We start from the raw sequence: 17,816 nt of genomic DNA, 5'->3' as shown, positions 1-17,816 counted from the left end.
CAGATGATATAACAATGATATAAGCAATGATGTAACACAATGCCTGGCACCGAGGAAGTGGTACCGACCGTGTCAATAGCGATGATGAGTTTGATGATTTCATCTCTGAAAATCAGAGAGGTCGAGCAGCTTCCTCGGCGTCACACAGCTAATAAAAGCTAGAGGCAGGTCTCCACATCCTTCACTGTGATACTGTATTGATTTAGCAAACCCAGGGCTGGACTAGGGTGAGGGGACCGAGGCACACACCTACGGTACAAAATTTAGGGAGGCACACAAAAACACCAGTGCTCAAGATAAATAATGTTTTGATGTGGTATTTTAAAATTTTTATTTATTTTAGAGAGAGCACTATGTGAGTGGCGGGAGAGGGGCGGGGGGGGGGGGGGGGCGGGGAGAGAAAGCGAGAGAGACAATATCTCAAGCATCTCACTGTGGGGCTTGATCCCATGACCCTGGGATCATGACCTGAGCCGAAATCAAGAGTCGGACGCTTAGCTGACTGATCGCCCAGGTGCCCCTCAATGTGGCACTTTTTTTTAAAATAAAAGTTAATGTAAAAAATCCATGAACAAACCATTAACCTCATAAATAAAGACAGGATCAGCATTACCGACTTTGTTTCCCCTCCTTTTGGCCCTGACATCAGTATGGCTGAGCGCAGCACTGAGCAAGTCCCTTTTTGTTGCACAGTTAGGCTCTTACTAATTTTTCACAAATATAAAACTCCTATCTGACCATAATAAACATCCTTGTAGCAAAAGGTTTGTGTGCCTTCTTTGGCAATGAGAAGGTTTCTCGGTGTGAAACTGGATTGTGAACCACAGGGTGAAAAGGCAGGCATGTCCTCCTACCGTAGTCATAATTTTCAAACATACAGAAAAGTTGTATTGGGGACAGGGGGACTCACACACACTCACCAGCTAGATAATATAACTGCTAACATTTTGCTAAATTTGTTTTGTAAAAATCTAGCCATCCATCCATTTCTTTTTTTGTTTTTCCCCTGCATATCAAAGTAAGTATAGACATCAGTATGCTTTTGCATATAGGTCACTAGCTGGCAGCTATTGTGTTTTGGGTTTTTTATTTTTTAGTGTTTATTTATTTTTGAGAGAGAGGGAGAGAGAGAGAGAGAGAGGGAGACAGAGTGTGAGCGGGGGAGGGGCAGAGAGAAAGGGAGACGCAGAGTCCGAAACGGGCTCCAGGCTCTTAGCGGTCAGCACACAGCCTGACGTGGGGCTCGAACTCTCGAACCGTGAGATCCTGACCTGAGCCGAAGTCGGAGGCTCAGCCGACTGAGCCATGCAGGCACCCCAGGCCATTGTTTTTAATACTTTTGATCTTGGATGTTAAATTCCCTTTGGAATTATATACTGATTTCCTTTTCTATCTGCTGTGGGTAAGAGTGTCTCTTTCCTCACAGCCTGGCCAACACTGGGTATTATCATTTTAAGGTGATTTATGTACTGCTTTGATTGAACTTTTTTCCCTCCCAAAGGTTCCCAGATTTCCCAGCTCTGTGTCCAGATGGTCTGTTAAAAAGCTGTGTCCTTTTTCAGCGCTTTAGGTATTTCTGGTGTCGCTTTGCAGGACCCAGGTGGGAAGGACTCAGCTGTTCCCTATGTCTGCCCCCTCCCTGGCAGTTCCTAGCTTGCTGAATGAGGGAGCAGGGCTGTGAAGTGGTCTGCCCGCTGCAGGAGGCTGACCATGGTCACTCTATGTGAGGAAACAGGCAAACTTTGAGACCAGAAGCCCTGGGACCCTGGAGGATGGAGGGGGTGGTGGGCAGGGCTAGACACACGTATGGAGGTGGAATCGGTGCCCCATGCACGTTTCCTCATCTACCAGGATGGGGTAATGCTTCCTAACATACGGGACCCGCAAGCTGCTCCAAGAACCCCTCATCAGCCCTTCCTTTTCCCCCTCATTCTGCGTCAGCCCTTGGTTTCCCGATGAGCCAGACGCCGTCCTGCCTCTCGTGTGATTTCTGTGGGTCAGGAATGTGGGAGCAGTTGGGCTGGGGGTCTCTGGCTCAGGGACTCTCATGAGGTTGAAGTCAAGGGCAGCGGTCATCTGAGGGTTTGACTGGGGATGCGGAATCTCCTTCCGAAGTGGTTCTCTCGTGTGGCTGTAGACTGGGGGCCTCGGATTCCCTCCACAGGGGTCTCCCCGTAGGCCTGCTTGGGCAGCCTCACAACATGGTAGCTGGCTTCCCCCCAGCACCATCTAAGAGAGGAAACTGCTACTGTTTCTGCCCTGGCTTTGGAAGTCACGCCCCGTCATTCCTGCCTTATGTTCTTGGGCTCGGAGACCAACTCTGATTTGTGGTGGGAGGGGACCACGCCAGGGTGTGAATGACAGGGGCCAGGAGCATTGGGGGCCATCTTTGAGCTCCTACCACACTGAACAACCTTAGCAGATGAACTTCGCCTTTCTGGGCCTCAGTCTCCTCCTCTGTCAAATGGGTGCATGAGGTAATTCCTGTGAACACTTAGAATGGCATTGGGAACTCAGTTTTGCTCTCAGTAAATATTAGCCACTGTCATCGGTGCCTGCTCAGTCCTCAGTGGCAGGGGCCATACTTAGTCTCTGTACCCAGTGCCTGGCCCTGAGCAAGTACTCTCTGAATGTTGGAGTGAATAAGCGACTGAATGAATGCACGAATGAATGAACAAATGAACAGCCATAAGGACTGGGAATCCAGGGTAGAAAGAGATGTGTGTCAGCTGTATCATCAGAAATGCTTTCATAAAAAAACCTTCTCAAGTGAGGCCCTTTCATCAGCATCTAGCAAATATTTATTCAAAACTGAGGTAACGTGGGTGGGGGAAGGCGTTTGGGAGGCAGTCAGACCTATCAAGGTATCAGTCTTGGACTCGGCGTTCGAACAATAAATATTTATTGAACTCCAACTCTGGGCTAGGTGCCCCGTCACACCCAGCAAAAACAGGGGGGTCGGAACAGCCTCCGTCCGTGCCCTGGTGGTATCTTTGCTGTGTGACTTTGGGCAGGTGAATCTACGTCCCTGAGCCTGCATCTGCTCACCTGCAGAATGGGGGCATGGGTCCCCTCCGGAGGGAGAAAGCTCCTTCAACAAGTGTGCCTCCCCTCTGTTATCCATCCCAGCTGTAGCAGGTCCTTTCCTGACAAACACCCCCTCCGGTCTCCGTCTTGTCTGCATCCCCCACTGACTACTCCAGCTCCGCAAGGGTTAAAACCCAGGCGCTCATGTGACCCAGTGTAAACCATGAATCATTCCCATTGCTCCCGGTGCAGAACCTCCCGCCCAGGATGGGGCAGATGCTGTACCCCGGGGTTGCCATGGCAACCCCGCCTGCACTGAAATACAGCCCAGCCCAGTTCCTTCCTTGGGGGACCTTGGGGCTGTTTCACCTGGCTGGGTGTTGCTTTCCAGGGAGGGAGGGAGGGAGGGAGGGAGCGAGAGAAGGCTGGAGAGGAGAGAGAGAGACAGACACAGAGCCGAGCTTGGGGACAAACAAGTGGAACTTGAGACGCGGGGAGGGAGCAGACGAACCTGACCGAGAAACAGGCCACCAGAGGGAGACAGACCGACAGCCGAGAGCTGAGGAGGTCCCGAGATGCTGCTGCCTGTCACCCCAGAGGCAGTTTCCCAACTGTCCCAACCTTCCCGGGGCTGCCAGATCTCCAACAGCCACGCGCCCGGACGCACACACGTGCAGCCCGCAGTGAGGGCACAGGGCGGGTAGGCTGTTGGCACGTGAAGTCACCGTCAGCCCCGAGGGACGGTGAGCGAGTTGGGACTTGGGGGAGAAAAAAAATGGGGGCGGACGTCAGCTCCCTGGGCGGCCGCCTCCCCGAGGCCCCTCCTGCATTCCTGGGCAGCGAAGCCCCTCGCTAAGACAGGGACTGATGTCATCCTGGGCTGCCGAGCCAGGAGAGAGCCAGGGGACCCGGGGGCCCTGGAGGCTGGCTCCGGAAGTGAGCTAGCTGCCTGCCGGCCGGCAGGTTTGGAGTCAGTCTCTGGCCAGAGGACGAAAAAACCTGAATGGTATGGGTCAGGTGAGCAGGGTCCGGCTGGGGGCAGTGGCAGTGGCAGGTGGCCTGCCCACCTGGTCCTTCCAGTGTGCGCTCGGGAGGGGCCGCCTCCCCGAGGGACAGTGAGCACTGGGGTGCCCAGGGCCACCGCCTCTTCCTCCCCCACCTCGCGGGGACCGTCACACCCTGGAGTGAGTGCTGCTAGATTTCCCCAAGCTCCCGGTCACAGCCGATGCAGCCCGTGAGTGCCGCCGGGGCTGAAGCTGGGACCGCCCAGCGTGTTGACTTTACAACTGGGGTGGGTGGACTCCCAGCCTGACCCTGACCTGCCTCCGAATTCTCAGCGAGACCCGCAGGTGCCGCCGGCTGCTGGCTCAGCGATGGTTATTTACTCCTGGTTTGGCTGAGGAGAGCTGCCAGCTTTTCTGTCCAAGCGAGCCCAGAACTTGCAGGAGCAGAAAGTGGAAAGAGGGAGAGGACCCTGGCATTGCAATCGCTTTCTCCCTCGCTCACCTCCTTCCTCCCCTCCTCCGGCCCCATGGATTACCTGGGAGACAAACTTACGGTGGCCCAAACCCACATGACCCAGTGGATGGGCACTGTGAGGAGGTCCTTCCAGGAAGCCCTCAACTTAGTGACCACCACGGTGGGCCACGAGCGGGCGAGTGGAGAGCCCGCCAGCCGGACCCCCTTCAAGCGCACCTCCTCCTTCCGACACCTGGCCTCCCGGAGTCGGGAATCTTTCCGGCGTCTCTCCGCCCGCAGCCAACAGAGATTTTCTTCCCTGAGGAAAAGGCAGACGGACTCCGAGCCACCAGACCTTGTAAGCTTATTACGTTGTTTTTTTTTTTTTTTTTTTTTTTTTGTAAAATATTAAAGCAACAGTAAAAACTCCTCCCCTCCCGTGCTCCCCCGTAGTAGGGGAGGGGGGTCCCCCTAGATCCAACCAGGGAAGTTGCCTCTTCCAGAATCATTGTCAATCAAGCCCGGCCGCTTCCTGTTGCCCGTGCCTGGGAGAGAGACATCGGTGGTGCTGATTCCCCTGATGGTGGAGTCACTCTGTCTCCCGAAGCGGTCAGGAAATGTGTCCCCAACCGGGAAAAGATGAGGACGGGGCCGGCACGTGAGTCGGACCCGCTGTGCCAGTTGATTTATCTGTAAGTGCCGACACTCTGGCCCCAGACACGAATGCTGGAGCCCCCCTACTTTTAGGGGGGATTAGTTAGCACCTGCTTCAACTCCTCTGGGCCTCCCAGCATGGCCGAGTGTCCGTGTCACGTGCAGGTTGGGTTTGTGGCTTTGGTTATGTTGCCATCCAAGCAGAATCGTGAAGTCGTCTCTGACTGTCCAGGGAGACCCGAGGTGGTGGGCAAGTGCACCTGCTGGCCCGTGAGCCTGGGGCGCGCTGTGGGTCCTGGGGCTCTGTCGTCTCTCACTCAGGCAAGCTCGGTGGGATTTAGGAGACCAGGGTGGAATGACTTCCAATGATTACATTGGAGGTAATGCTAGAGGATGGTGCCGAATCCATCTCAGGGAACTCAGTGATGACCGAGAGAGGCGGGACCGGGGCCCAGAGAGGGAAAGGCACTCTCCCGGGGTAGCACAGTGAGTGAGCAGCGAAGCCAGGGCCAGGATCTCGGGCTCCGATGCCACCCCCTCCACTCCAGGCTCTCTCTAGCTAAGCCCCTCCTTTTTTTCCTCCGGGCCTTCCTGATCACTTCAGGGACGCCCACCTGACTGACTGAACTCAAAGAGAGGGCTTAGTGTTTTCAAGAGGGAGCCTTCTGCCACCTGACCGTGTCAGCTCAGCTCAGAGGGGCCTGAGGGCGGGTGAAGGGCTGGGCCGGCTGCTTCTCTGGGCTCGGCATGGTACACGCAGATGGCACGTTGCCCCAGCATTGGGGGATGGTGCCACAGGGGGCACACCAGGCTCTGGGCTGGCCCTCTGCACACTCGAGGTCACTGGAAGCTCACAGCTGTCCTGACTGGTGCAGGGACTCAGCATCCCCCAGAGAGGTGTGGTGACTCTCCCAGGGTCACACAGCTACCGGAGCAGTCAGATGGAAACACACGGGTCCCGTTAATATGACATGTTCTCTTGTGGGTCTGTGCTGCTTTGTAGCCCTGGGATCAGTGGGGCCTGAATTTGGGACATTTCCTTGCAGCCACCTGCTGGAAGGGGTTCCTTGGGCCAGGGGGGAAAGGCCTCTTATTCATTCTTTCTGTCTCTCTGTCTCTGTCTCTGTCTCTGTCTGTATGTGCGTATCTCTGGCCTCTCTCCGTCTCTCTCTGCCTGTCTCTGCCTCTCTCTTGTTCCCCACTGTGGCAATGCAGTTAAGGGCACGGGGTTTGGTCATACATTCAGCTCTCCCGCCCTGGCAGTCGTATGACCCTGGGGGTTGAATCCCCCAGGCCTGGGTTACGAACGTGTCAGCACCACTCTGTGGCCTCCCCACCCCCCCACCCCCAACCCCCAGCCTGCTGAAGGAATGAATGAAGTCAGGCTCTGCTTCCTCTGCTCACTGTTGCGTCACAGTGCCTGCAAGCGGTGTAAATGCGTGCTAAATAACTCCGGGCTCTGGGTTCCTGCCCATTTAGCATCTGGCGTCTACCGAGTGGTGAGCACCAGCCGCACCGGGGTTGAGAGCTTGAATCGGACTCGGCCACGTCCTGGTTGAGGGATTTTGATCCTTTACCATGCCTCAGTTTCCTCCCCTGTCAAATGGGGTGAACCACGGCATTGTGTGGAGGTTCAGACGAGCACGCGGCACCGTGCTGGGAGCAGAGGGTGTCCACGCGCTTGTAAAGTGCCTTCTCCCCGTCGGACGCAGTGATCTCAGGGTGTTCTGACTCGGCAGGGTGAGGACAGAGCTGAGATGGGGGCCCAGGCGGTCACAGAGGGCGGGATTTGAATCCCGGCTCTGCCACTTCCCAGCTGGACTCTTCCCTTCTCTGTGCCTCAGCTTTCTCGTCTGTGAAATGGGGATTATCATCACTTCATGTTTCCATTCCCCATTATTACCGTTTGCGGGCGTGGACGTGCCTATAAATGTGGGACGCGTGCGGCCATGCCCGGCGTGTGGCGTGTGTGCCTTCAGATTCCGCTGTCGCCGTTGCGACAACCAGACCTTTTCTCTCCGGCCATCCCTTCAAAGATTCCCGGTGAACCGGAAAATCCACACACGCCCCTTTTACTCCGGGACCTCACTTAAATATTTGTTTTATAGGAGGAAACGTTTTAAAGCCACACAGACGATGACTTAAGAGTTTGGGGACGAGGGCCGTATCCGTGCTGGGGTGGGGAGGGGAGCGGGATTTTGGTCTTCGCCACTTGAACTTGTACGTGACTTATCTAAAAAGTCTGTTCAGTTCCAAGTCCTGCCTCGGGCTCGAATTTACTCAGAGCACTCTGGAAGAATCTATCACAGGCCTAAAGTAACCCTCAAAGGCGTGCCCCGAAATGTTTTCTAAAGCCAGCCTTGAAATAATTTGCTAATGGCTTGCCTCTGTGTCCAAGGAATAAAAGGGGGAAAGAGGGAAAAACAAACGCATTGTCTCCGAGCGACAAAGGCAGGAAGAGGCACGTTTGTGCTGCAGACCAGTGTGAGCCTGAGAACGAAGCCCAGCAGACGAGATGGACTCCAAGTAGAGGCCAGACAGAAAGTTCCAGAACCCAGGAACAATGGCAGTGCCACAGAGGCTGAAGCTGAAAGAAAAGCGGGAAGCAGGGGGTCTCCAAGGTCATAGGAAACTACACAGAGGGCTTTGGAACGGGACAGACTTGAGATCGAGTCTCAGGTCTTGCACGAGCTGGCCCAGTGATCTTGGGCAAGTTAAATCACCTCCTTTAGCCTCAGCATCCTCATCTGTAAAATGGGGATTCGCCTGGGACTCATCTGGTAGGTGGTCCAGCAGGAGACAGTTAAGTAAGAACCAGCACGCCCCTGGCGTCTGTTAAGCGCCTGGGATACGGGAAGTGCCTAACAAGTGTGCATCTCATATCACTCTGGGGGCTCAGGGGTGGTGTTCGGGCTCTGTGGGGTAAGTCCCACCCCCCCAGATGGCCAGACTGGTTGCTTTAGGAAAGAATAAGAATCTGGCTGGCGTTCCACGGGCATTTGCCGTGTGCCAGGCTCTGCGCTCAGCATGAAGTATATATCATGTGTGTATCTTCATTCATTCACTCACGTGTTCAGTCCACCTGTGGTTTACTGGGCACACCCCAGGGTGCGGGCACCCGGGAGGTGGCTGAGAACAGACACACACAACTGCTGCCTCCCTAAAGGTGCTTTCCAAGGGGGCAGATGATAAAACGTATCAGCACATGACTGTATGATAGATGTGCTGGAAAAGAGGGAACTATCTTAGGATATCAAAGACCTGTGTCTAACATCAAACTGCTGCCGTGTATCAGAGCTTCTCCATCTCACCACCATTGATGTCTTGGGCCAGGTAATTCCTTCGCTTGCAGGGAGGGAGCTGTCCCGTGAATTGTAGGATCATCCCTGGCCTCCCTGCCATGAGATGTCACTAGCACCCTCCCGGTCACGACAACCAAAAATGTCTCCAGACATTGCCAAGTGTCCCCTGTGGGCAAAATGGCATCCCCTTCCCTGGTTGAGAACCTGGCTGTATATAATTTGGTTTGGGGGGACTGTCAGTGCAGCCTGAGTGTTTCCCCAGTCACCAGAGTCGGGGGGAAAAAGGACAGGGATCTGACATCCATCGAGTACCTGCTACTTGCCAGAAACGGGGGATCGTTGAATCTGCACAACCACCCCCAGGGAAACTGGGGGAGGAGGGAGTAGTCCCATATTTCATGGGTGGGAAATCTGAAGCACAGAGAGGTCAGGTCGCAGGCCTGGGGTCACACAGCTGGAATGGGTGGGTGAGGCTGGGACTCCAGCACTCCCGGCATGGGTCTGCCTCACAGGGCCCACGGCCCTGCCCTGGGGATCCACTGTTTGAGCACTGGTGCTGTGTGTTGAGCCCTCCAGCCGGAGGCTGAGTGGGAGTATTTAGTTCTGCATCAATTATGGAGTGAAACGGATGCTTAAAATATTCAGCAGAGCCCAGCGTCTCCCCACTCCACACGCGCGCGCACACACACACACACACACACACACTTTTTTAGCAAGTGGCAGGGATTTTGAAAGGAAAGGGCTGTTGGTGGCTGTCATCTTCAGAAGCCCCAATTTCATACATGCCTCATTCATATTAGTTTCTTAAGGCTGTTGTAATAAATGGCCACCCACCTGGTGGCTGAAAACAAGGGAGATTTTCTCTTGAAGTCCCAGAGGCCAGAAGTCCCCAGTCCAGCGGTGGGCCGGCCACACCTCCCGCCTAGCCTCAGAGGAGGACCCCTCCCCTCTCTTGCAGCTTCTCCAGGTCTTCCTTGGCCTCTGAGGCTGCCTCTGTCTTCATGTGGCCTTGTCCTTTGTCTCTTATAAGGACACTTATCATTGGATTTAGGGCCCACCAGATAATCTAGCGTGATCTCGAGATCCTTAATTACACCTTCAAGGACCGTTTTTCCAAGTAAAGTCACATTCACAGGTGCCAGGGCTGGGATGTGGACGTATCCTTTTGGGGGCCATTATTCAACCTACTACCCCCTCGACATTCCGGCCCTTTCCCCTCCAGTCCATTTTCCATCCAGCAACCCAAGCGGTCAGATCATCCCCCTGCCTCGCCCTGGACTTAGAAAGCCCCAGCTTCTTACCGTGGCCTTCAGGGCCCTGTGGGATCTGGGCTCTGCTGATGCCACTTGTGCTTCTTTTCCTCTTACTCGCTTGTTCTGTGTCCTCCACTAGAAGGTAAAGTCTGTGAGGGGTGCCTGGGCGGGGGGAGGGGCGTCTCAGCCCGTGAAGCGTCCGACTCTTGATTTCGGTTCCGATCATGATCTCGTGGTTGTGAGATTGAGCCCTGCATCTGGCTCTGCACTGACAGCACAGAGCCTGCCTGGGATTCTCTCTCTTTCTCCCTCTCTACCCCTCCCCCACTCATGCTATCTCTCTGTCTCGAAATAAGTAAATAAACATTAAAAAAAAAAAAGAAGAAGAAGGTAAAGCCTGGGAGGCCCAGGGTCTTCAGCTGGCCTGGTTCACCTTGGTGTAGGAGCTTATGCTGAGTCTGCCTTCCCGAAATCCCCTCTCCTTCACTTTTGTGTTCCCTTGGTGGCACCGCCTCCCTTTGTGTGATCTCCGTATCACACATGGCTAAACTGAGGCCTGCTACACACCTTCTAGAAGTGGACACCAGGAGTCCAGCCCAGGGAGGTCTGGGGTTCTTCCCAGGACCCAGGGCCTGTGCCCTCATGGCTCCCCCTGCCTGGAGTACTCTTCCGCTCTCTTCACCTCTAGCCACCATTTATTGAGCACCTACTGTGTGCCAGGTACAGGTTTTTGGGGGGTTTTGTTTGTTTTTGTTTTTTATTTAAGAGAGAGAGTGCAAGCGGGGGAGGGACAGAGGGAGAGAGAGGGGGGACAGAAGATGATCCAAAGCCGGCTCTGTGCTGACCGCAGCAAGCCCAACGCCGGGCTCAAACCCACCAACGGCGAGATCGTGGCCTGAGCCGAAGTCAGGCACTCAACCAACTGAGCCACCCAGGCGCCCCAGGCTTCCGGGGTTTTATGCTTCTCCTGAGACTGGCATGTAGGGGAGTAGGGTCCAGCTGCCATGACCCCTTGGTCCATCTCATGAGGCCAGTGCCAGTGCTGCCTGCCAGGGCACGTCCAGTGCCCCATCAGGTGCCCTGCTCTCAGGCTGCCCCTTAGGGCGTGGGGCTGGTGTGTTAGACTTAACTGCAGCCCTAGAAGCCAGTGTGAAGTGGCTGGCCGCACCCTCTCAGGGCTCCTTTTCACCCTCCAGGCAACGGAATGATGTCACCCTGAGAACAATGGCCCCTTCATGGATCCAGCGGGGCCAAAGGCTGGGGCCAAAACCGGGGCCTCTGGGAGAGACCTGGAGAGACACGCAGGGCAGGATAAAGGGCTTGGCGGCTCCACAGGGCTCTGCTTGTGTGAAATAATGTTGATCCCTGCTCCCCTCCCCCCAACTAAGAAAGTGAGGTGTGCTGGTCTCATATTTGGAAAGTCTAGAAAAACTGAACAGAAACAAAATCGACCCATGATTCTAACATCAACAAGATCCGCTCTTGGCATTCAGATGCCTTTCCTTCCTGTCTTTTTTCTTCCCTCTCTCAAACCAAACTGCCAATCCTCTGTGTCTTTCTAACCTTTCAAGAATGCAGCAGGGTTTGTTTTTTTTTTTTTTAATGTTTATTTATATATTTTGAGAGACAGAGCATGTGCATGCGTGAGAGGGGAAGGGGCAGAAAGAGGGAGAGAGAATCCCAAGCAGGCTCCGCACCGTCACCACAGAGCCTGATGCAGGGCTCGATCCCATGAACTGGGAGATCATGATCTGAGCCAAAATCAACAGTCAGATGCTCAGCCAACTGTGCTGCTCAGGTGCTCCAAAAATGTAGCAGTTGTATGTATCTTTAGGGAAGAAAAAAAAAAACGTTGGCCATGCAGCATGCTGCATGATTTATTACGTGCCCTGGCTGGACATGTGGGTCATTTCCCATTCTTGGCTATCAGGAGTGACTGCAGATGTGGATCAGTTTTGCCCTCTGTTGTCGTGACTTCAAGCTATCCCTGAGGTTTAAACACACCCACCCACTCCCTTTCTATCTCTGTGACCCAAGGGCCCCTCTGTTACTCTTACTTTTTCTCTTTTAGCGTTTTTGAATCTCACATGTTTTTTCAGACAAGTGCCTCTAGCTTCCTCATCAGGAAGTCAAACATTTCAGGAAGGAACTCTGGATTGATACGTGTCACAGGGAGTGTTATATTTGGGGGTTTCATGAAGAATGGGGTCTTCAGCAAGGAGTCATCAAGATAGTTCCCTATGAGAGAAAATGACGTACTGAGCGAGTTACAGTGGTTTACTGGTAGATGCCTTACAACTGGGTCTTTGGGGGGTGGGGGGGGGGAAGCCTGGATTTGTAGCATCTGCCTATTCCTGTGGTGGAAATACTCCCACCAGGGCCAAGCGCAAGCTACGGGCTCTCCGTCCCTGCACACAGAACTGGGAAAAGAAACTCGGTGCATCATTGTTACGTACGACTTACACTGTGAAGAGTCAGTATGCGGCAGTGACCCCAGGACCGTACTTAATAGTAAAAGGTGGGAAGTAGTGAGGGCCATTGATAAGATCTGACTGTTTGTTACCCGTGCTTTTGACGCTGTTGGTTTCATGGCGTGTTCCTTCAGCTTAGTGGCCGTGTTGAACCAGTGGCTCGCAACTGACTCCTGACAATTTCGCAGTTGTCTCTGGGCAGCAGGGCAGGCCAGCTCCCGCACACCGCTGTCGGTGACGAGAGAGAGCTGTGGGGTGGAGTCCCGGTTCTGCCTGTCCGTCGCAACATGACTTTGGGGAGGCTACTTAGCCTCTTTATGCCTCCTCTTCTGTAAAATGGGACGATGGTACTACCTCACCCCATGGCTGTGGCGGAGATCGTATGGAGGTAACACACACAGATCGCCGCACAGCGCCCGCAGGGCACACGGGGGGAACTCGGGAGACGGCTGCTGTGAACGTCACCGTTGTAATTTGATTAGTGCTAATCACTTGCCTTGCACGCAGGGCACAAACACACACGGGCGGCCCTTCTGACGTTCACCATTGTGAGGCCGCCTCCCCCGCGGGACCAGGTCGGTGCGTGTGACCGGTAGAATACCGCCAAAGTGACAGCGTCACTAAGTTACAAAGACGCTGCAGCTCCCCTCTTAGTTACTCTTTCCCTTTTTGGAACATTCGCTCTGGGGGAAGCCAGCTGCCAAGCCTGGAGGATGCTGGGGCAGCCCCGCGGAGAGGCCCGCATGGCCAAGGACAGAAGCCTCCAGTCAGCTGCCAGCAAGGAGGTGAAACGTGCCATCAGCCACGTGGGCGAGCTTGGAAGTGGATCCTTCAGCCTGCGGGTGAGGCTGTGCCTCTGGTCAGCAGCTCACAAGACACCCTGAACTGGAACTATTCGGCTAAGCCCCTTCTAGATCCCTCACATCCAGAAACCGTAAGAGATACCACGTGTTTGTTGATCCGGGCCAGTACGTCTTGGGGCTATTTGTTACGTAGCAGTAAGTAGATAACGAATACTGGCTTCTTCTCTTTTATACCCACCACAACCGACGGTCTGAGAATGGCCAGGGAGTATTACTTAATCCTTCTTCGCACAGAGGAGTAAATTGGAGTGGGCCGAACTCAAGTGACCTGCCCAAGGCCTGTAATTTGGTAGCTTTCTGTGTTCCCAGTGGATGCTTTTCTCGCCTCGTAGGCTCTTGCTCGTAAAGGAGGCTGCTCAGCCGGGCTGGGTTGAGGGTCCCAGGGGCTCGTGAGCAGCACACCCTTTTAGGAGTTGGCGCGAATCTCCTGGCGGGGGACGGAATCCATTTCTTGGATGCTAAGTGGTCCTCACCCACATTTAACTCATCAAACATTCATCATAAAGGCTGAGCCATGCACAGCAGCGAGCTCTGTGCTCCGATTTGGGAGCATAGTATGCAAGACTGGCTTTTTTCCAGCGTCAGTGTCTAGGCCAGGGGAGCACTCCAGACTGCCCTGCTCCATGAAAGGGAGGAACCTAAAACATCTATTATTACTAGGAGTTAAACATTTCAAAGTCTGTGAACAAGTTGTTCAGTTTTTTAGAAAGTTTATTTATTTATTTTGAAAAAGAGAGTGTTGCACAAGTTGGGGAGGGGCAGAGAGAGAGAGAGAGAGAGAGAGAGAGATTGAGGGAGAGAGAGAGGGAGAGGGGGAGAGAGAGAGAGGATCCCAAGCATGCTCCACACTGTCAACACAGAGCCAAACATGAGGCTCGAACCCACACACCGTGAGATCATGACCTGAGCTGAAACCAAGAGTCAGATGCTTAACTGACTGAGCCACCCAGGTGCCCCTATTTTGGTTTTTAAACATAAATTTGCTTATCCTTGGCTGCCTTTTCCTGATTAAGGAAAAAAAAAAAACGGATGCAGGTAGAATTAGGTCAATGCAGTTAAGAGCTTTGCCCTCCTTTCAGGCATATCTGAGTTTGAATCCCGGCTTTGCCACTAACTAGCTATGGGACCTCAGACAGGTGACTTGACTTCTGTGAGCCTCAGTTTCCTTGCGAGGCACTTAGCACAGCACCTGGAAGCTAGGCGGTGTGTAATAACTATCAGCTGCTTTGCACTCCTGAGCTTGATGTATTTGTCAGGGTAGGTAGGGCATGTTATGCTGTGGTAACAGACCGCCAACTCTCAGCGGCCTTCACCCAAAATGCTTGTTTCTCGTGCGCACCAAGTCCACTGCTGGCCCAGCAGCTCTCTCCAGCTGCCACTTCTCCAGGCCGTTGGTGTCTTAGAGCGAGGCCATCTGGGAAAACGTGACGTCGGTGTAACCGCGTCGGAGGGAAAAAGCTTGAGTGTCACTCCAAGGCATAGACTGTTGTTCCATTTCACAGGTGGGGAAATTAAGGCTTAAGGAGTAACACCTCTTGAGCACTTCCCATGTACCAGCCCCTGAACAAAGCACACTCTTATACTCTTCTGGCATGCGCCTCCCCTCCCCGCTGTGAGGTAGGTGTTATTTTTTTGTTACCCCTGTTCTACAGATGATAAAACTGAGGCTTAGGGAGAAGGTGGCACGTACTTGCCCCGAGTCCCCAAGTTTACAGCCTGGACTCCAGCCCAGGTCTGCTGATGCCTCATTTCTTGTCCCTCCCGATCAAGACAAGGGATTGAAGGACGTGTTGTGCCTTTTGTGAGAGGTGCCATGATGTAGACCAGGGTTTCACATCACAGCGACCTCGACTCTTGGGGCTGGATCATTCTCTGTGGTGGGGGCTGTCTTGTGAATCGTGGGATGTTGGGCAGCACCCCTGGCCTGTATATAGTGTTTCCAGATTAAACAAAATTTTTTTTAATGTTTATTTCTGAGAGAGGGAGAGAGAGAGAGAGCACTGAGCAGGGGAGGGGCAGAGAGAGAGGGAGACACAGAATCGGAAGCAGGCTCCAGGCTCTGAGCTGTCAGCACAGAGCCTGACGTGGGGCTCAAACCACAAACCATGAGATCACGACCTGAGCTGAAGTCAGACGCTTAACCAACCGAGCCACTCGGGCGCCCCTCATGTTTCCAGATTTTACCAAATGTCCCTTGGGGACAAAATCGCCCACCGTTGAGCACCACTGATATATGAATGTAAGAGCCCAACGTGGGAGCCAAGAGATGTGACTTGAGGTCCCTGCCAGGCCCCGGATAACCATGTGGCCTTAGCTGACAGACTCTGGGAGAAGCCAAGATGTTAGTAGGGCCTTGGAATTTCCTGACTTTTAGGTTTCCTAACTTTGACTCCTGGTGTAATTTTGGGCAGGTCTTTCTACTCTGATAAAGCATTTTTTCCCCCTTTGGCTACGAAATGGAGCAGGTGGCATATACCAACAGAGGTGTTATGACACAACATGCTTGTCCGGTGCCCTGCATGGCACTCAGCACACAGTCAGTGCCTTGTTGTCATTCTAGCTGTGACCTGTCACACGAGAGGCGGGCAGGGTCATACTCCCAGCATTTGAAGATATTTTCGTGGTCTGTTGAATTCCTGGTCCTGTGTCATCAGGCTCCACGTCCAAATATTTGCTTTCTGCCAAAGCCAGAAATTACCTGCCAGCCCACATTCCCGTCACTCACCAGCTTGATTTCTAGAAACGGCCCTTCCCTAGGCACACCTATAATTTGACATCTGTAATACCTCAGTTAGTGGCCAGAAGTCTGTTCTTTCTTCTTGGTAATTGCCTTCTGCTCCAGGGAAGGGGAGGGATAGATGTGGGGCTGTGTTGAGGCAGCTGCCCCCCCCACCCTCTGTGCCATCTGGGCAGGAAGCACCCGGAAGGCTCTAGAACCTCTGGTGCTCAGTTCAAAGAGTATACCGAGGCAGCTGCCCTGGTAGATGATGGGTAAACAGAGTTTCGTTATCCATAAAAGTTTTTATATGAGCCCTGGAAGCAAGTGTAAACAGATCACTGAGGGACAGGACTTTGGCATCGATTTCCTCTTCCAAGAGCTGCTCCTGAGCTTTGGTTGTCACGACATCTAGATCATTCCACCCCACCCTTTTTGTGTTGGGGGAGCCAAAAAGCCCAGAGAGGGAAAGAGACCTACAGAAAGTCACACAGCAAGTCAGTGACAATCCAGACTGGAACTTGAGGTTCCAAATTCAAAGTTGGGGTATTTAGGGGCTATGCGGTTCTGAACCTTGATGTCCTTCAGAGCTGAGTGACAGACATTTACAGAGCTCCTATTGTCTGCAAAACTCTGTGTGAGGCATTAAAGGTCACGAGACGGTTCCTGCCTTTGGGGAGTTTTCCGAAAAGCGATTAAAGAGGAGTATCCAAACCGTGCAGCCTTGAGCCCACCTCTTCTCCATGGCATCTGCTGTGGGCCTCAGTTTCCCTGTCTGTAGATGGAGGCTCCGGTGTGGCCTTTTAGGGCCTTCCCAGGGGCAGCGGCCTGGATTCAAATACCCACTCCCCCATCTGCTAGCTGTGTGACTTTGCCCAAACCTCAGTTTCCCTGCCTGTAAACAGGGAATCGTAGTACTTAGGACAGTGAGAATTCCTTTGTAACAGGCGTAAAACGCCCAGCAGAGCACTTGGTGTGTGGTGAGTGCCTGATCGGTCACAGCTGGTAATCACATGTGCTTCACTGTCCCCGGCCTCCCTTTCCACCCACCTCCTCCTGGCCTTTGCACAAGCCAGTCCCCTGCCTGGGATGCCAAGATGGTGGCACGGGCTCCCTCGGAATTTTGAGGAGAGCTGGTGGGCCTGGCTCCCTGCCGCCCTCCCAGATTCCTTTGCTTGCACTTGGCTTCCCCACCCACCTCGCGGGACTCACCCCTCTGAGCCCCCCGCCCTCCCTGAGTTGCTACTTGATGAGGGGAGCATATTTGGTGGTTGGGTGGGGCTGGGGGTCATCCACAGCCACCGCTAATTAGGGAGAAAGTGGCTGCAAAGGGTTAATCAGAGGCATTCTGCTCTATAACCGAGGGAACAACAGTTGGAGGTTTTTCATATCCTACGCTGGAGATTTTTTTTTTCTTTCCTCATGCATAAATACGAGGCCTTTTGGGGGAGGGATGAAAAAAGGAACAGGCTGTCAGAGCCCTGCTTAATGAGTTTCCTAAGCTTTTCATATAATGCGGAGCCCCGTGGATTTTCAACAACTCTGTGCCATCAGTGGAAAAATGTAATCCCTCCAGGTTTCTGAGCCGAATCGTGGGGAAGAGTCGGTGCTGCTTCAGTGGCATCTGATGGCCGAGGCAGGTGGGGAGGTGGAGGAAACGCAGGGGTGGGACACTCAGGAAGGCTGGGTTCGAATCCTGGTGCTGCCCCTTCCTGTGTCTGGGGCCTTGACCTCTTTGAGCGGTGGTTTCTGCCCTTGCAAAAGGGGGCTAACAGTGAGGACCAAAGTCAGACTTTGACCGGTGCCTTGAGCTGGTTCAGTGAGAAGAGTCTCGGGTGGGGACCTTACGGGTCTGATGTAGGCCCCAGAATCTGCCTGTGTAGCAGGAGGCCCGGGTGGAGACAGCCACCCTCGAATGAACAGTTCCTTAAAGTGGGTCACTCAGTGGGAATGCAAGCTGGTGCAGCCACTCTGGAAAACAGTATGGAGGGTCCTCAAAAGACTAAAAATAGAACTACCCTACAACCCAGCGATTGCACCACTAGGCATTTATCCACGGGATACAGGTGTGC

General features: G+C 53.6%; 1 protein-coding gene across 3 annotated transcripts in view; it reads left to right on the top strand.

Annotated features, from left to right (window-relative positions):
* Positions 1-17,816, top strand: part of KIAA1671 (uncharacterized protein KIAA1671 homolog) — a 201,556-nt gene that overhangs the window by 124,423 nt on the left and 59,317 nt on the right. Inside the window, exon 1 of one of the 3 annotated variants that reach the window (XM_045042019.1) lies at positions 3,460-4,843. The exons of the other annotated variants lie outside the window; for them this stretch is intronic. Within the exon in view, the coding sequence (XP_044897954.1) occupies positions 4,559-4,843 (285 nt within the window). The 5' untranslated portion in view covers positions 3,460-4,558. Of the gene's footprint in view, positions 1-3,459; positions 4,844-17,816 lie in introns of those variants that run through there. 3 annotated transcript variants of the gene reach the window in all.

This window comes from Felis catus, chromosome D3 (genome assembly GCF_018350175.1).
Source record: "Felis catus isolate Fca126 chromosome D3, F.catus_Fca126_mat1.0, whole genome shotgun sequence".
NCBI classification, from domain to species: Eukaryota; Metazoa; Chordata; class Mammalia; order Carnivora; family Felidae; genus Felis; species Felis catus.
The sequence above is the reverse complement of the archived record's forward strand: the minus strand, read 5'-3'. Positions and strand labels throughout refer to the sequence as shown.